The following is a 15,783-nucleotide window of genomic DNA, read 5'->3' as shown; positions in this document are numbered from 1 at the left end:
CAAAGCTCTCTGTAGAAGGGGCAGCAAGAAATATTCAGTGCTGCTCCTGTGCTGGGAGACTGTCAGAACCTCTCTGGTAGCTCCACTGGGGCTGACACAGACAGGCAGATGCAGACGCATGGGTAATCTTCCAGTATCTTCTCATCTTTGGATTTCTCCTGCCTGAGCTCAGGGCTAATTTGTGCAAGCAGTAGTGTCACCAGCTAATGTGGTTTTTGTGACTTTTCTAGACAACAGACCTCCTAACCCAAGCCATGACAGAACTGTCCCAGACCTTAACCACAGATTACAGAACGTCACAGGGGGACTACCAGAGAATTCAGTACATTCCCGTGTCTCAGTCGACATCCGGTCTTCAGCAGCCTCAGCACATACAGCTTCAAGTGGTTCAAGTGGCTCCGGTATACATGTTTCTCTTCACCTTCACCAATGTCATATGGCCACTAGCCAATATGGCGGGGCTGGGATGGGGGGTGGTGGTCAACAAAAGCACCCAATTCTCAGACCTAGAGCTGGATTCCACGTCACTTGCTTTGCATGTAAGGTCTGAGTCTAAGGCTTTTTTTGTAAAGCTCTCCTGCCCTCCGGGCTGTACAGGGCTGTGGAATTAGCGGTGTAAGGGATTTCCCTCAAGAGCAGTCTAGCCGTTTCGGGCTGCCATATATACTGTCCTCCTGTGCTACCTGGGACAGTCTCCCATGATCTTTCAGAGCCTCTTTTGAGTCCTTGAGCTCCAAAGTTGACTACTTGGTGGAGAACTAGTTTGGTACGTGCCGACTTGGGCATCTAAAGGGAGGTTGTAAAGAACGATCTTGAGGGGCGCCTGGGTGGCTCAGTGGGTTAAGCCGCTGCCTTCGGCTCAGGTCATGATCTCAGGGTCCTGGAATTGAGTCCCGCGTCGGGCTCTCTGCTCACCGGGGAGCCTGCTTCCTCCTCTCTCTCTCTCTCTGCCTGCCTCTCTGTCAAATAAATAAACAAAATCTTTTAAAAAAAAAAATGATCTTGAGTTTTGAGAATCAGCACGTTATTGGTACAGAGGTATAATTCCGTTCCTTCTACCAGATAATTGGTAGCTCATTCTCACTGATGAGGGAGCTAAAAGAAGAAATCCTCCCAGAACTATTGTTTCATTTAATTACGCTGAGGAAGTGTATTCAAGGCACAAATGATCAAACCTGTTGCTTTGAACTAATTTGGTCTGAAAATTCTAGTTCAAATATCAGAGCAGGAAAGGAGGAGTTGCTACTGTCATTGACTGTGCTTTCTCTTGTTTTTCTTATGGGATGTTTCTTAACTTCATGTTAAGAATCTCTGAGATTGAATCTCTGGGATTGCCTGTGAAGTGTGATGTATATGTACATTATTCTGGAAAAAGGGACTATACTTTAGCCAGATTTTCAGAGATGTCTGGGGTGCCTAAAAAGGGTTGGAGACCACTCTTCTAGTGGGTCAGTAGCTGAAAGCAAATTCTCTTGTCAAGGGTAAGGCATTAAATTAAATGAAACTTAAGGGAAAAGGACTTTTGATTCCTGAGAGCTTCTCATTCATCTTATGATGAGCTATATTTCCCTTTCTGCCCTTTTCTTTCAGAATTAAATAGCATTAGCGACTTATGTTTTTTAAGTGTAACTTTTAAAAACAATCGTCTTTGCTAATGCTTACTAACATGGCTTAGGTGTGGGCTCTCTGGGAGCGAAGCCCCAGATGTGAAGTTCCATCCACTCTCCTGCTGGGGCATTGGTGCAGCTGAGGGTTTTCTCTGGAAGGATTCCCCTTCCCCTTAATCAGAATGCGTTTTGTCTTCCCATCCCTCAGGCCACTTCCCCACACCAGTCTCAGCAGTCCACTGTGGATGTTGGCCAACTCCACGACCCTCAGACCTACACCCAGCATGCCATCCAGGTGCAACACATCCAAGTCACAGAGCCCACTTCCTCTACCCCCTCGTCATCCCAGGTACGTTCTCCAGCTGTTTGTCGAGGGAGTATGGTCCAGGCGACCCGGGAACGTTCATGTGAGTGAAGAGACATCATCTTCAGACCTAGGTACCTGGGCTATTGAAATGATTTTTGGGCCTTCATTATAGGTCCTGCCTTTGCCTCTGGGTTTTATATTGGCATTATGGGCATACTTGCATTAAGTGATGAGCTTTCCCTGAGCAGAAGGAGCCCTGAGATCTCATATTCTAGGGATAGCCTTGGCCTTTGCTTACTGTTTTAAATGGCTCTCTGATAGCATGCAGTTGCTAAGTTGTTATAGAATTTTGGAACCATGACTTTGTGGTGTATTATTGTGTTTGTATGATAGAGACAGCATAGCTACATCCATTCAAAAAATATTTCTTACAATCTTACCCTTTGCAGGAAACGTTTCTAGGTCTTGCCCTCCAAGCTTGGAGTCTAGTAGGGTTATGACATATATACAGAAGCAAACAGGATATGAAGTGAAGGTATTTGAACTGGAAAGGACACTTGCAGGCCCACTTCTGATATTCACAGGTTCCAGAACAAGAGTACAAACGAAAGCCTGCATGCCGTGTGTCGAGACAGTTTAAAGTTTCAAATCAAGCTAACAAACTGTTAAATAAAATATGTTCTTTGCAACTACATGGATGGAGCTAGAGACTATTATGCTAAGTGAAATAAGTCCGTCAGAGAAAGACAGATACCATATGATTTCACTCATATCTGTAATTTAAGAATCAAAACACATGAGCAAAGGGAAAAAAAGAGAGAGGGGGCAAACCTAGAAACAAACTCTCTTTTTTAAAGATTTTATTTATTTATTTGAGAGAGAGCGAGAGCAAGCATGAGCAGGGTAAGGGGCAGAAGGAGAGGGAGAAGCAGACTCCCCACTGAGGAGGGAGCCTAACAGGGGGCTCGATCTCACCACCCTGAGATCACAACCTGAACTGAAATCAAGAGTCAGACGCTTAACTGACTGAGCCACCCAGGCGTCCCAACTAACTAGAATTTAAATAAAAACTTTTAAAAAAATGTATGTTCTGCCTTCCTACTTGACACATATATTTGTATAATAACAAAATTGAAAAATATCTGCTAAGTAACAATTGATACTAAGTAACATGGTTAGTGCCGATTGGAAATTACTTGCCTTCCTGCCAAACGTATGGGCGGTGCTGGCAGCTGCCAGGCTGGGGCGGGAAGAAGAGATAGAAGGATTTCTCCCTCCCTTGCTGGCTCTGTGCCCTTCAAGCTGCTGTGGAAATCCACAGGATAAACATGTACTTTCTCTGCATTCCTGTTTACTGGGGAACATTGGGGATGGGAGGCTCTGCTGCTTGCCATCTGTGGCCGCTCTCTTCCTTCTAGTGTGAGGTTCAGAGGCTGTGAGGTTTCTGTCACTTTTTCTCGTCCCAGACAGTCACCTCTGTCAACAAGGGGCCCATCTTTTCCACCACCACAGGTATCACACTTTTAAGTTTCTCAAAGGAACCCTATGCTGGAGGGACTCCTTCTCAGAAGGTGGTGGCTCAGGGACAACCTTCCCCAAGACTGCTCTCCATTTTTTCTCACCCAGCCTCCATCCTGCACCTCACAGGGCCTTCTGTGTACCCATGTGGACACCCCAAGCCACATGTCCCAGCTACTTCCTCATTCTTGCAAAGGTGATCCCACAACTATTCCCTTGGTCCTCTGTGGCCAAATACCCTTAGAGGAGCCCACATCCAAGAGATAGGACCCCTGCAAGATGACAGGCCCAGGCAAGAGACTTATGCAGGCCCTGGAAGTGGGTGCAAGGCCATTTCCACAGGGAATGGGGGACTCTGGTTCCCAAGTGTCATGTAGAAGGGGACACATATTCCAGGGCCATGGTCTAAGGATGGGTCTTGCCTGGGTCTGAGGATGATGTGGCTATATAGTAAGTTCTGGACTTTCAGAAGAGGGAAAGATTACATTTAGCAGGGAATCAAGGAGGTTTCTGTGGAAGTGGTATCTGAGTTAGGTCTTGAAGGAGGGGTATGATTTTGATATGGTGGTTGGGCAAGGCATTAGGATCTGAATACACTCTCATTATGAGTAAAGGCTCAGAGGTGGGAAACTGGGACATTTATGGAAAACTGTTTAGTTTACTAACAGGAAATGATGTTTGGGAGAGAAGTTGGGAAGGTAGTTTGGAGCTGGAATCTGGAGGGCTTGCAGGGCAAACTGTGGAGCTTGGGCTCTGTCCTGTGGACAGGAATAAGCCTCTTTCTGGATGTCTGCCTCCACACCTGTGTTTATCTCCACTAAGTGAGTGGGATTTCCCAGTGTACTCAGTGGAAATGATGATTTCTGGGTTCTGCTTCAGTTTGTGTTATAGATTCGCTCTGTGACATAGGCAAGCTCTTTAGCTCCTCAATTTTTAAGAAATCTTAATGTAATTAAGATAATTAGACTTTCATTCATTTATCTTTCTAATGCGCTTAGTAAAATTAATTTTTTGGATATTCTTGTAGATAATCCTTAGAAAATGAATTGGGTTTTGATAGTTATGATTCCTTTTCATTAATCTTCTTCTTATTTAAAATACTATTATTTTAGCAACCGCACTTTCAGTGTTATCATTTATGCAACCAGATTTACTTCCTTCAGTTACTTGTGAGTCTTAACTATACTGGAAGTGAGTAGTTTTCTACTTGTGCCTTGTCTTTCTCTCTAGGTAGCTGGGCAGCCCTTGAGCCCTGCCTCCCAGCAGTCCCAGCAAGGGCTCAGCCCCTCCCATATCCAAGGCGGGGCCTCCACACCAGGCCAGGCTCTCCAGCAGCAGCAGCAGGGTTCCTCTGTACAACATACCTACCTGCCCAACACTTGGAATTCCTTCCGTGGCTACTGTAAGTCAGAACCAGGGATGGGGGTCTAGCTCATGGGTGGGAAATCTACAGTCAAGGGTCATAATTTTATCAGCTTTAGAATACATTTTCTGGGCTAAAGTATCATTGGCCATTTTCTACATTCTGTGGTGCATATCCTTGAAGGAGTTTCATGACCAAATTCAAGGCGGCGTTCTGATCTCAGAGAGCGATCCATTTCAGAACCATCAGGAGTACTGCCGAAGAAAGTGTAGGCAGAGGGACTCGATAGCAGAATAGATGAATCTAGGGTATATTGATGGTGGTGAGTCATCTCTTCCATCAACATTCGTTGAATAGAATCTTTGTGTAAGCGGATGTGCTAGACCCTGGATATACAAAAAATTAATATTGACATTCCCGTCAGTAATACCACACAGTAGTAATGTTAGCCAGCTTTCTTTAAGCTCTCACTAGGTGCCGGAAATGGTTCTAAGCCACATATATACTACATTCAGTATTCACAACAACCTGTAAATACAGTTGTTATTTGTACTTTACAGATAGGGAAACTCAGAGTAACTGGTCAAGGAACCCCCCTAGTAACTAGAGGCTTGGAACTCCAAACCACCACACAGTGTGGCCTCTCCTTATAAGATAGTCCTTGACTCAAATAGATCATTATCCAGTAGAGAGAGAGAGATGAGTGGATTGCTTTCAAAACCCTGAGATTAGTGCTACAGAAGCAGCAAAAGGTTGGCGGCTGAAGGTCCTAGTAGTTAACAGTTTTGGTGGGAATGGCAGCCTTGGACATGAGCTGGAAGGCATGAGATCTTTATGATGAAGATCTAGAACAGAGGAATAGCTAGATGTCGATAGTAGCAAGTAGGAGCAGTAGGGGCTGAGAAGTCGGGAAGGCCAGTGCTGGCCTTCCTCCTCCTACTGACTTCTTTCTTTGAGTCTTTCTCCATTGTCCTTGATCTTTGGCTGTGTTATGTGGATCTGGTATGGAATCAGGCTCAAACTCTATCTTCTTGATATTTTTACAATCTGTTCTCTTAAATTTTGGTCGTCACAATGCTGACTGAGTCTTGTTTCTAGTTGGGGAAAGACTCCAACTCATGGTCACTACCAGGAGAATCCTGGTAAGTAGACATTTATACTAAGTTTAATTCCTGTGAAAGAAAGGTGAAATGATTGCCATGGGAATAATAGAAACCCTGGAGAAAAGATTCTGGAATTGAAGTTGTTTATTAGGGGAAACATTTAAAAATACACAAAAATAGAATAGTATAATGAATGCCTTTGTGCCCATTATCCAACTTTATACCAACTCAGGGCCAATCTTGTCTCATCTGTACTCCCATCATTCTCTTCTAATTCCCCAACTGTATAATAATCTGTATTATTTCATCCATAAATATCTTTTAAAATATTTTATTTATTTATTTATTTATGTAGAGCACTCTTGGGGGTGGTTGGGGGAGAGGGAGAGAGAGAGAGACTCTCAACCAGATTCCTTACTGAGCATTGAGCCCGATGAAGGGCTCGATCTGACAACCCTGAGATCATGACTGGAGCCAAAACCAAGAGTCTCATGTTCAACTGACTGAGTCACCTACGTGCCTAGGTAAATATTTTTTAAAGCGCAACTCCAGTACAGTTATCAAACCTAAAAATACAGGACAGTAATTCTTTAATAACCATCAAATATCCACTGTTCGTATTTCTGTGATTGTCTCCTAAATTTTTTTAAAGATTTTATTTATTTATTTGACAGAGACAGAGAGAGAGCACAAGCAGGGGAGGGGTAGAGGAAGAGGGAGAAGCAGGCTCCAATTCGGGGCTCGATCCCAGGACCTGGGATCATGACCTGAGCCAAAGGTAGTCACTTAACTGAGTGATCCACCCAGGCTCCCCTCTTAAATTTTTTTTTAATGGTTGGTTTTTTTCAAATTGAGTTCTAAATAAGGCTCATGCATTGCAATTGGTTATGTCTTTTGAGGGATTTTTTAAAAAAAGATTTTATTTTTTTAAGTAATCTTTACACCAAATATGGGGCTCAAACCCATGACCCTGAGATCAAGAGTCACGTGCTCCACTGACCAGACAGCCCTTGAGGGTTTGTTTTGTTTTTTTGTGTGTATTCTGTTATTATTTTTTTTAGGAATATAGTGATATTTATCAGTGATTAATGAAAATTAATTAGATCCTATTGACACATTTATTTATTTATTTATTGTATACTCTCTCTTTTACTTTTTATTTTTATTTTTTTTTAAGATTTTATTTATTTATTTATTTGACAGACAGAGATCACAAGTAGGCAGAGAGGCAGGCAGAGAGAGAGAGGAGGAAGCAGGTTCCCTGGTGAGCAGAGAGCCCGATGCGGGGCTTGATTTCAGGACCCTGGGATCATGATCTGAGCCGAAGGCAGAGGCTTTAACCCACTGAGCCACCCAGGCGCCCCTGTATACTCTCTTTTAAATTGCAGTTTATGTGTTAAAGGAACTGGGTCATTTGTTCTGTAGAATTTCCCATGTTGTGGTTTTTGCTGTTGTCATCTCTATATTATCATTTAAGATGCTTTCTTCTGTCCCTTTTCTTTCCTGTAGACTGGAGACTTGACCAAATTTAGGTTCTTTTTTTTTCTTTTCCCCTCCAAGACACTTGTGGCTGGTGGTGTGGACTTCTGCAGGAGGCACATGCCGCTTGCTGTCTGCCTTCTCCCTCTGCTCCTCTGCTTCGTTACGGATTGCAGAGCTGTCGTAGTCTGATTCTATCATTCTTCACTCATCATTTAGAAAACTTCTTCTTCTTTTTTTTTTTTTTTAAAGTTTTTATTTTTAAGTGATCTCTGCACCCAACATGGGGCTCAAAACTCACACCCCAAGATCAAGAGTTGCGCACTCCACCAACTGGGCCAGCCAGGTGCCCCCAGAAAACTACTATAAAGAAAAAATCTTGGGGCGCTTGGGTGGCTCAGTGGGTTAAAGCCTCTGCCTTTGGCTTCGGTCATGATCCCAGGGTCCTGGGGTTGAGCCTGGCGTCAGGCTTTCCGCTCGGCAGGGAGCCTGCTTCCTCCTCTCTCTCTGCCAGCTTGTGATCTCTGTCTGTCAAATAAATTAAAAAAAAAAAAAAAAGAAGACAAAAAATCTTTACCTTGACTAATAAGTTACTCTGAGGTACATTTTGAACAGAAGGGCAAGATAAATGCTTTAAATATCCAGTTCATCTCTTTTATTTCCCAGTTTTCAAAATAATGAGTTCTTTCCTAGTATTATCCAAGGTGAACAATGAGGGGTATGTGTGTGTGTCTGACTATCATTGTAGTCTCATTGTCATCATAGTAAATATATTTCAGGCCGTTGCAGTCGTTACCCTTACTGATGCTCAGAGTATCCTGTCATTGGCCAACGGGAGCATCTTGGCCCCTGTGTCTCTTCTACATGACCCCTTGTCTCTTACAACAGCTTGCGTGCTGGTATGATCCCAGCTCATCTTATGACGTAGGCTCATCCTATGTTTCCTATACCAGCTTTGGAATCAGACAGAAGCCAGAAGCTCTGGTTCCTTTTAGAAGGAAATATTATATAAAGACCCTATATATTATATATATAAAATATTATATAAAGACCAGCTGGATGGTAGGGTGAGCTTTGTTTTTTTTTTTTTTTTTTAAAGATTTTATTTATTTGACAGACTGAGATCACAAGTAGGCAGAGAGGCAGGACCCTGGGATCATGACCTAAGCCGAAGGCAGAGGCTTTAACCCACTGAGCCACCCAGGAGCCCCATGAGCTTTGATTTTAATTTTCTTTAATAACACTGGTAGTGAAATAAAAATTCAAGTTAGATTACATTGTGATTAGTAGGCAATAGTGGGTACACTGTTAGTGATTCAAATCCCAAATTAAAGGATAAAAATATTGAGCTAACAGGTAAACCATTGTAACTTATTCCAAGGTTTTAAAAAAATTATTAAATATTTGTCTTATGGATATTCAGAAGTCACGTTCAGGTGAGATGCATTGATTGTTTCTGATATTTGCTAACTCTGGGCTAACTTTTTATGATCATTCTTATCAGAGTATGGGGAAGTCATATCATATGACTAACGGCAAGCAAATCTATGGAAAATGTCTCAAAGAGGGATGTGGTCCCTTGCTAGGTATTTGTTACTACAACTTGTATTAAGATCTGAAACCACTGAAGTATGGATATTTCCTGTTTTTCAGCATCGGAGATTCAAATGATGACACTTCCCCCAGGTCAGTTCGTGATTACAGACAGTGGTGTGGCCACTCCGGTCACCACTGGCCAAGTAAAGGCGGTTACGCCGGTAAGTGACCTGCTCCGGAGGACTTTCCTGTCCGTTATACTACACTAGTCTCCACGAACTCCCATTTCCTACTCCTCAGCTCTCCTTACCTGAGTTAGAGATACCTCCTCTGTACTCCCATAACTCCTTGTGGAGCTATGTTATAACCCTTATTAGAGTGTATATTAATAACTGGTTTCTGGTCTGTCTTTTCCCAGCAGACAGTGAATTCCTTGAAAGCCGGGCTTGGCCTTTACCTCTTTATTCTCAGTGCCTTGCCCAGGAGGCTGGTATATAGCAAATGGTCAATAAATACCTATGCAATTAATGACTGTAATGAACCTGCTAGATGCATACATGTACGGAGTTGTAGTTGATCACTTTTTTTACGTGCTTTGTGGGAAGTATTTATGACTATTGGTCCTCAGCTGGGTTGGGAGAGAATAGTAGAATGAATCTGTTATGGAGCTCTTTTAAGCTATTTTAAATAGTCAGCCCCCCCCCCCACCCCACCACCCTTGGGGGAAAAACATTGGCATGAATTATCTTGTTCTATTTAGATTAGGCAGGTCAGTGTTGGTGGTATCTGCTACCTCTGTTTTTATCTTCATTGGTTTGTGCTGGCCTGCCTCTAAGTAATTAGAAAACAGTATGTAAATTTAAATTAAGAAACATACTCATAAGTGGCTAAGGATATTGGGATGTTCCCAGGGGAAGACTTTTTCCCAAGATGTCTCAAAGAGCAGCAGGGTAGTCTGGTGGACCCAAAACCTGATTTTTTGCATCACCTGGGTGGCTTTGCCTCCGGTCATGATCCCATGGTCCTGGGATCAAGTCCCGCATCGGGCTCCTTGCTCAGCAGGGAGCCTGTTTCTCCCTCTGCCTACTGCTGCCCCTGTTGTGCTCGCGCTGTCTCTTTCTGACAAACAAATAAATTAAAAAAACAAAACAAAAAAACCTGATTTTTTCCCCCAAAGCATACTGAGAGCTTACCCATTTCTTAGCACACAAACTCACATTAACTAGACTTAGGAGAGATGTGTAAATCCAGAGGAACACTATTGTCCGTGAAAACAATGACTAATGTGAAATGGAAGAGTCTCATAGGCATAATCAGTGAAATTTTTACTCCCCGTGGGACCCATTGGCTCTACCTTTTTGGGCCAGGAACTCATTTGAAAACCTGATTATAGCCAAGGATGTTCCCCTCCTCCTGCCATAATACACACACATGCACACACACACACACACACACACACACACATTTAATGTACATTTTCCAGGCTTCATAGAATCGCTCAAGCCTACATGTGGACCACCTAGTAGTCCACGGACCCCAGGCTGAGAACCTGGCCGCCTCCTGCTTGAGAAAGACCCACATGGGAAAGTAAATCATAATCAGAGATTGGTGAGTGTGGACTCTGAGCGTGTGACCCTAGATAAATCAAATGGGTATTTGTCTCTGACGTTTTTTTCTGGACAGTGCTTGAAAAGGCCACTGCCTGGGTTTTCCTCCATGACTTCTTTTTTCTCAGCGTATATAGCAGACCGATCACCCTGCCAAGGGACACATTCTTGCTTTAAAAATGTTAACTTGGGCGCCTGAGTGGCTCAGTGGGTTAAGCCGCTGCCTTCGGCTCAGGTCATGATCTCAGGGTCCTGGGATCGAGTCCCGCATCGGGCTCTCTGCTGGGCAGGGAGCCTGCTTCCTCCTCTCTCTCTCTCTCTCTCTGCCTGCCTCTCTGCCTACTTGTGATCTCTCTCTCTGTCAAATAAATAAATAAAATCTTTAAAAAAACAAAAAACAAAAAACGTTAACTTAAGGAAATAGCTCCATGTCTGTGAAGTTTTCATGATCAGAGGAAAAATAATGGTAATGCATGGTTTCATAAAGCTAAATTGATTTAGGGTAAGGGACTTTGTTCTAAGATCGTGTTCTTCTTATACTTTTTTTTTAAAGATTTTATTTTATTTTATTTATTTATTTTTTAAGATTTATTTTTTATTATTTTTTATTTTTTAAAGATTTTATTTATTTATTTGACAGACAGAGATCACAAGTAGGTAGAGAGGCAGGCAGAGAGAGAGAGAGGAGGAAGCAGGCTTTCTGCGGAACAGACAGCCCGATGTGGGGCTCGATCCCAGGACACTGGGATTCTGACCTGAGCCGAAGGCAGAGGCTTTAACCCACTGAGCCACACAGGTGCCCCAGATTTATTTTTTTGACAGACAGAGATCACAAGTAGACAGAGAGGCAAGAAGGGAGAGAGGGGGAAGCAGGCTCCCCACCAAGCAGAGAGCCCGATGCAGGGCTCAATCCCAGGACCCTGGGATCGTGACCTGAGCTGAAAGCAGAGGCTTTAACCCACTGAGCCACCCAGGCACCCCTCTTCTTATACTTTTGAGTGTTAAAATTTCTCTGATTTGATAGTAGCATCTTAAAAATGACTTTTCTTGGCAAAATAAAATTTTGGAATACTTATTATTACTTTTAATTTGCTGGTCTGTGAAATTCTGAAGTCTAGGAACCACTGATCTTGATTCCCTGTCTTGGGAGCCATTCTGCCTCTTTTTCTTCTTCTTTTTTTTTAAGATTTTATTTATTTATTTGAGTGAGAGAGAGCATGAGAGGGGAGAGGGTCAGAGGGAGAGGCAGACTCCCTGCTGAGCAGGGAGCCCAATGGGGGACTTGATCCTGGGGTTCCAGGATCAGGACTGCAGCTAAAGACAATTGGTTAACCAACTGAGCCATGCAGGTGCCCCGCCATTCTGCCTCTTTAAGGAAACTTTAAATATCTCTTCTGTGATCTCCTTTGTATTACTCTTAAATCATAATAGACAGCAATCTTACTTTATTAATATCTGAATTCTTAAGAGTGGTACAATAGCCCACGTTTCCTTAGCCACATAGGTCATGATTGTGATGCAAATTTCTGTGCCTGGAGCTCTTCACTGTATCATTTGGTAGAACACCTAAGGCGGTCCCTTAAAATACCTTTGCAGTCTATTAACTCTGATTCATCCCCTCCAAAGTACTCACATAGGTACCTATTTTGGTGTTACCTTATAACGTTTCCTTTCATATTCCTTCTTTTTCTCTCCACCCAGAACCTCCCCCACTCCTTCAAGACTTCAGATTTCTAAAGATCTTTTTTTATTCTAGGGTCATTATGTGTTATCAGAAAGTCAACCAGAATTGGAGGAAAAGCAAGCTTCTGCTCTCTCCGCGGGAGTCCAGGTTCAGCCAGCTACACACAGTGACTTGGACCCCCAGACCACCAGCCAGCAGCAGTCCACGCAGTATATCATTACAACCACCACCAATGGGAATGGGAGCAGTGAAGTGCATATCACTAAACCTTAATGTCTACCCTTGAGCTTGAATCCAGCAGTCACATCATGTCTCTTCTCATCCATAAGTCTGAAAACTTCCAACACTTGGAACTTTTTTTTTAAGATTTATCATTCGCTCAAGAATTTGGAAACCACACACCAGGGCTCCTTTTATCAAGGTCATCTTTACCAAATTGACTCTTTAAATCCTAGGAGCTTCTGCCATGGAATGGAGATCCTTAAGGGGAAAGTGGATTTCAAGGTGGAGAAACTTCACCTTACTCTTGAGTTGGTTTTTTAACACATTGATAGGCCTTACTTTTCCTTTGCGGAAACATTAAGTGGTGTATCACATTTGTACCAAAGGTGGAGAAAGGATGTGCCAAGTCCATGGCCACTGGACTTCTTCATTCCAAGCCATGGCCCTGAAGGAGAGGGGTATTTTATTCGGTCAGAACTGCTTCATCTTCTGAGTTTGCTTTTCAGTAATTTAACAAGGGAAGCCTATTGAATATGAAAATAAAGATGATGAAACAGAGGTTTGACAGTGATGTTCTGAAGGAAAAACCATCGTCTAGATTTTTCTTATTGCTGATTTAAAACAACCACAAAAACAACTTGCCTCTTTGGGAAAACTGTTATTGGGCTACTATTGGTAGTGCTTTGCACAGGCGCTGGCCTTCAGCCACTGAGGCAAGAACCTCCTATTCTGGTAGGTCTTACCTTATTACTCCACTACGGTAGACTCCCTGTAGGAGAAAAGGTTTGTTTGATGTCAGCAGAATTTAAACTCCCACATTAAAGCTTTGCCTCCCATTCTCTGGTTGTGGTGTATTAAGAAGGAGGTGTTTGAGATCTCGGTACCAGGAAAAAATACTAAGATAATTACATATCGATAAAGTGAAAAGCACTGAAACCTTGTCCTGCCTTGCAGGATCCATTTACCATTCATTGGAACAGGATTAATTCCTTGTTCTTATCAGGTGTACATCCAACTCTCACATCTTTTAGTGTATTTTAGTACTTCTCATGCTGTCTTAAAATGAACATTCTTTAAGTTTGGTTGGAAAGGTGGCCCTCATTTTTTTTTTTTTTTTTAACACTTTTAACTTAGACATATTGTAACTCACCTGGACCTTTTGGAAAGATGACCAACTTCACACTTAGGGGAAAAATAAGAATGTGGGGACCATTTATATGTCAAGGTAATTATAAGGGATATGAAAGAAATCCAATCTTTATGCTTTTTATACTGTCACTTGGGAGGAGAAAAATCTGCCTCAGCGATAGCTTTTCTTATATGTGTTCCTGTTTGCTGTCTTGTTGGCTATGAATTCAATGGGGGAAAATACTTCCCTACTTTTTACTGTGCATTCCAATTGTACACGTAAAACATTGCAGAAATCGGTATGTATTTTAACAGTTTTTTGTGACATACTAACACATTTTTAGAGGAATTATCCTGTGATGGAACTTATCACTCCCGAACAGAAAGATCTAATTTCAATTTCAAATAAAGTTAGCTATTCTGTTTTATTTACATTTCTGGGTAAAAACTGGTTCTATAAACTAAGAAAGTATAATAGCTTCTTTATGGTAAAGACACCTTTTGGAAAAAGAAACGATTCTGTCGAAATAACTTTACTAATATGTAGATTTTGCACTTTATTTTTGAGACCTCATTTATTTAGTTATCCCTGAAAATCTGGGCACTAAGGGAGCTTGAGAAAGTTACTTGGTAAATGTGTAGAAGCTAAGGATGGACTCTATCTTTGGTAACAAAGATGTAATGTTGATGTTTTCCATAGAAAACATTGACCCTGAGTCACAAAACAGAGACTCTGGGTTCCAGAGTCCTGCAGTATAATAACTGTAAATATCCCAGTGTCCAGTCTAGAAAGACTTGCTAGGCAAAGAGTATTAGACTTTGCTAAAGGTCCAGTTTAATTTTTATACCTTAAATCTGGCCCTATTGGGTCCTTTTTAATTTGAACGAGCAAGGTACTACCCCTTCCCTCAGGAATAACTTATTGATTACAAGAGAAAACTATCACTGAACAGAATGTTCATTTTATGCCAGTTATTTCAAATTGTAAAATACACAGAAGAAAATAGTTTGGAAGGACTCTGCTTCTTTCTCATCTAAGTTTTTTCTTTTTCTCTTTTTGTACTTATGTGGAATAAACAAAGGATCTAAAACCAATTTGTATATTATCAACCAGAGATGCAGGCGGCCATCAAGCCAAACACTTCTCTAAGATCAGGTATTCTGCACGTCCATTCCAAGTTAATAGATTTTTTCAAAGGGACTTGGATTTGAAGAGGTGGTGGATTATAAGCCATCTGAAGATCAATACAGAAAAAAAAAAAAGTATGTAGCCAATGTTTATATTGTGGCCTCTCTTAGGACATATTGGCACTCTAAACTTCAATCAGTGCAGTGTGAAAATTTTGGAGTAGGTTACATACAGATTTTACATTTTTATTGTTTGATTTATGCTCACATAAATAGACATTTCATCATGTAAAATTCCTATTATTCTGGAAAAACCTATTGCTTTGATCTTGAATTGTTTTCCGATTTGGAATTATCCTTTCAAAAAACTCTCAAGATATCTAGGGCTAAAAAGCACTTCATGAGATGCTAAAGTTGACCCACAGGTTGAAAATATTGACCCTGTCCTGTTATTTAAATGTGAACATTTAATGTACATTCAGTGAGTTATAGTGTTAATAGTCTTGTGCTACAGCAGGTGTAAAAATTAATAAATATTTTTTTTTAATAAATATCTTCCTTGTTTGTATGTGTGAAGCTACAAGAACTACTGGGATTGTTAATTAAAAAAATATTTTTATTAATACTAGAGAGAGAGAGAACGCGCCTGAGTGAGCTGAGAGGGGGAAGGGGCAGCTGGCCCGGATTTGAGCCAGGAGGCCTAGTGCAGCTCTATCTCAGAGCTCTGAGATCCGACCTGACCCGAAATCGAGAGTTATCTCTTTACTAATTTTGTTCACTACAATTTATAATGTTTTGACTCTTCGGTTGACTCTGGTCTGGTCAGAGACATATGTAAGGGAACTCAAGGATGACAACTATGGAATGGTGTTCCCCTGTCCTTCTTTCTAGTTGGTGTTTTCTAATTGAAGAACCTCCCAATGGTCTAATAGGCAGGAACTAAGGGCTGGTGGGCACTGTTTTCCAACAAGGGAGGAACCTTAGTTTGACCTATCACCTTCCCCGACACATTTCCATCCAATCCAGGGACCTGAGGACGGTCTCTGCAGGACCCTGTGGGAGAAGCTGTGGATTAAGTAGTCTGAAGCTCTTCTAAATAAG

The 15,783-nt window shown here is 41.9% G+C and overlaps 1 protein-coding gene across 5 annotated transcripts in view; it reads left to right on the top strand.

Moving 5' to 3' along the window:
• PRDM10 (PR/SET domain 10) overlaps nucleotides 1–15,233 on the top strand; it is a 98,839-nt gene extending 83,606 nt beyond the window's left edge. For all 5 annotated transcript variants that reach the window (XM_082683363.1, XM_082683365.1, XM_082683367.1 and 2 more), the window contains 5 exons: nucleotides 231–401; nucleotides 1,816–1,956; nucleotides 4,663–4,834; nucleotides 9,031–9,134; nucleotides 12,277–15,233. In XM_082683363.1, coding sequence (XP_082539489.1) covers nucleotides 231–401; nucleotides 1,816–1,956; nucleotides 4,663–4,834; nucleotides 9,031–9,134; nucleotides 12,277–12,477 — 789 coding nt within the window. In that variant the 3' untranslated portion in view covers nucleotides 12,478–15,233. The remainder of the gene's footprint in view (nucleotides 1–230; nucleotides 402–1,815; nucleotides 1,957–4,662; nucleotides 4,835–9,030; nucleotides 9,135–12,276) is intronic.
• The last annotated feature ends 550 nt before the right edge of the window (nucleotides 15,234–15,783 follow it).

Source organism: Mustela nivalis, assembly GCF_964662115.1.
Source record: "Mustela nivalis genome assembly, chromosome: 9".
Classification (NCBI taxonomy): Eukaryota; Metazoa; Chordata; class Mammalia; order Carnivora; family Mustelidae; genus Mustela; species Mustela nivalis.
This window is presented reverse-complemented; position numbering and strand designations above follow the sequence as displayed.